The sequence below is a fragment of the Apis dorsata genome, unplaced genomic scaffold, assembly GCF_000469605.1.
Source record: "Apis dorsata unplaced genomic scaffold, Apis dorsata 1.3 scaffold_227, whole genome shotgun sequence".
In the NCBI taxonomy this organism is placed as follows: Eukaryota; Metazoa; Arthropoda; class Insecta; order Hymenoptera; family Apidae; genus Apis; species Apis dorsata.
In genome coordinates, this window is record NW_006263509.1 from 10,684 (window position 1) to 13,825 (window position 3,142).

At 17.5% G+C, this 3,142-nt stretch overlaps 1 protein-coding gene across 1 annotated transcript; it reads left to right on the top strand.

Moving 5' to 3' along the window:
• The first annotated feature begins 205 nt into the window (after positions 1–205).
• On the top strand, positions 206–1,915 carry LOC102675368 (ribosome biogenesis protein BRX1 homolog). The gene is made up of 4 exons (XM_006615532.2): positions 206–512; positions 713–989; positions 1,148–1,503; positions 1,582–1,915. The coding sequence occupies exons 1-4, from the start codon at positions 399–401 to the stop codon at positions 1,867–1,869; spliced, it is 1,035 nt and encodes a 344-aa protein (XP_006615595.1). The 5' UTR covers positions 206–398; the 3' UTR covers positions 1,870–1,915.
• The last annotated feature ends 1,227 nt before the right edge of the window (positions 1,916–3,142 follow it).

Here is a 3,142-nt window from a genome sequence, read left to right on the forward strand (position 1 = left end):
TTATTTATTAGAATTATTTTGAAATTTATTGATATAATATATAATATATAATATATAATATCATATAATAAAATACATATATAATATATAAAAATTATTCCAATATTAATTGATATATTGATTATTTATTTTCATAAAAATAGAATATAATTTATGTTACATAGTTTAATATGAATTTTTATTTCAAAATCTATTTGAATTGATTTAATCTTCTTTTTTACTATAATAATTTTAAATACAACTCTATTTCCCCTAGATTTTGATTACGTATGGTTTTATTTATATGATACATAGGATTATTTTTCCATAGTGAAAAAACATGTGTCACATTTTCTTTCTATTAACCTTATCTTAGAAAAGTTTAGATATCTTTTTATGCAATTTCTTTAAAATTAATAATGACAAAAAAACAGTTAAAACGTAAAAGAATCGAAGATATTAATAAAGAGAATATACCAGATATGGAAGTTTTACCACTAAAAAGAATGTCAGATGAACCATTATCAAAAAAGGTTTGAAATTTTTATAATGTAATAAATTTAGATAATAAATTTAATAAAAAATAGTATATGAAGTAAGTTTTTAAAAAAAAGAAAAAAAACTAAAATAAGAATTAGTCTTTTAAATTTATTATATAAATAAAAATATAGATATATTAAAATTGATAATTTTTTTTTTATTATCAATTACAAATTTTCATTTTATAATGAAGGTAAAATGGATTAATAGGCAGAGAGTTCTAGTATTTGCTACTAGAGGTATTAGTTATAGACATCGTCATCTTATGAGTGATTTAAAAACTCTTATGCCTCATCATCGTTCTGAATCTAAAATGGAACGAACTAAAAACTTACAAATAGTTAATGAAATGTGTGAAATGAAAAATTGCAATAAAACAATATTATTTGAAGGTAGAAAAAAAAGAGATTTATATTTATGGTTTTCTAACATTCCTATAGGACCAAGTGTAAAATTTCTTGTTGAAAATAGTAAGTATTAATCATTTTATTTAATTTATAGATTAAACTTCATAAATTAAAGTTTTATTAGAAGTAATTTTAATAATATAAAAAAAGTAATGATTTTATATATTACAGTTATTTATAGTTACAGATATTATAGTTTATAAAAAAAACTTATGTTACAGTTTATACTATGGCAGAATTAAAAATGACTGGAAATTGTTTAAAAGGTTCTAGACCATTATTATCATTTGATGAAAATTTTAACACAAAATTACATTATACTCTTTTAAAAGAATTGCTTATTCAAATTTTTGATGTTCCTAATCATCATCCTAAAACACAACCATTTTTCGATCATATATATACATTTACTATATTAGATAATAGAATATGGTTTAGAAATTTCCAAATTTTAACAGAAGATGGTGGTTTAGCTGAAATAGGTCCTCGCTTTGTATTAAATCCAATAAAAATATTTACTGATAGTTTTGGTGGAGAAGTACTTTGGAATAATCCAACTTATGTTTCTCCTGCTAAGGTATAAATATTATAATTATAATAATTTTAACATCATAAAATTAAAAATTCTAAATTCAATAAACTTTTTAAATTATAGTTTCGACACTCTTTAAACAAAAATAATACTAGTAAATATATGAATAAAATGGATCAAAAAATAATACAAAAAGTTAATAAACCAAAAGAATCTTATTCATTGAATCCTATGGATGAGATATTTAAAGGTGATCCATTAGAAAAAGCAATAGAATTGCAACAAAAAGAAATAAAAGATATACAGACTAATGATAGTAAGCAGAAAAAAGTAGAGAATAGAAATAAAAAGAATTTAGAAAGGAAGATAAAAAGGACTACACAAAAAAAAAATAAAAAAAAATCAGTGTAATATTCAAAAATTTATATTGAAATATTAATAAATTTTCTATAAAATATTTATATTTTTATTTCATATAATAACATACCTATTTTATAAAAATGAAGTTCAAAAACTTATTAATTTATATATTCAAAAATGTTAAAATTATATGAATTGTACGAATGAAACTTAATATTTTTTTTGTTAAAATTTTATATAATTTTTATATATATTTCTTCATATATATTTTTTATAATATTTTTATAAAATTAAATATTTTAATTATATGATTACTTTATATATATCCATATTAAAAATGATTATTTATAAATAAAAAAATGTAATTATTTAATTTTTAATAATAAGGATATAATTTAGATTCATATAGTTGAATTATTTATGAATTATTAAAAAATTTACTTATATTTTTATAATATAATGAAAATAATATCAATGTGTGAGATTTTTTTTTTAATTTATCAAAGTATTAGATTTAAATATAATAAATAAATTTAATAATTATCTCTATTTTTTCCATATTTTTCTATCTTTTCTTTATTTGCGGCACTCTGAAAATGACGCTAAATTCTTAATTTTTAATCTATCTCTCACTATTTCTTACTTCTCTTACTCTTCTTAGTGAATGATTATAAAAGAGATATTGGATATCAATTAAAAACACTTTCATCATTTCAAAACTGTAATATATTTTAATTTTTAATATAAAAAAATATTACATTTAAAATTATTTATAAGTCTTTACAGTATTATAAATTATGCCGATACATATTTGTACTTGATTTAGTTACATTAAAGTATATTTCATAAAATATTTTGTGTTAAAAAATTTAATAATATAAAAAATTTAGTATTTATTACACAATATTAATTTTACATAATATTAAATTTCAAACTTATATTTATATTTTAATTAAGAATTATGCAAACAATAATGCTCATTTTATATTCAAATTTAACGCTCAAATAATTTAATTTATATTTTGCAAGTTTAATCAATATCACAATCTTATGTTTTAATTTTTTTAATTCCCTCGACTTTATTAAACAATAATATTTATAAATCTTCGATATCAATTTTTAGATCTTTAGTTTTATTATTCATTATTTTCATTGTATAGAAAATTGTATATTTTATATTTATAATATAATATTAATTCTGAAAATAAAAAAACTATGTATCTTTCTTGAAAAAGACTATAAGAATATAAATATCCATCGCGTTATTGATATATGATCTATTTTTTTGATATAATATATTTGATATAATATAATAATATATTTT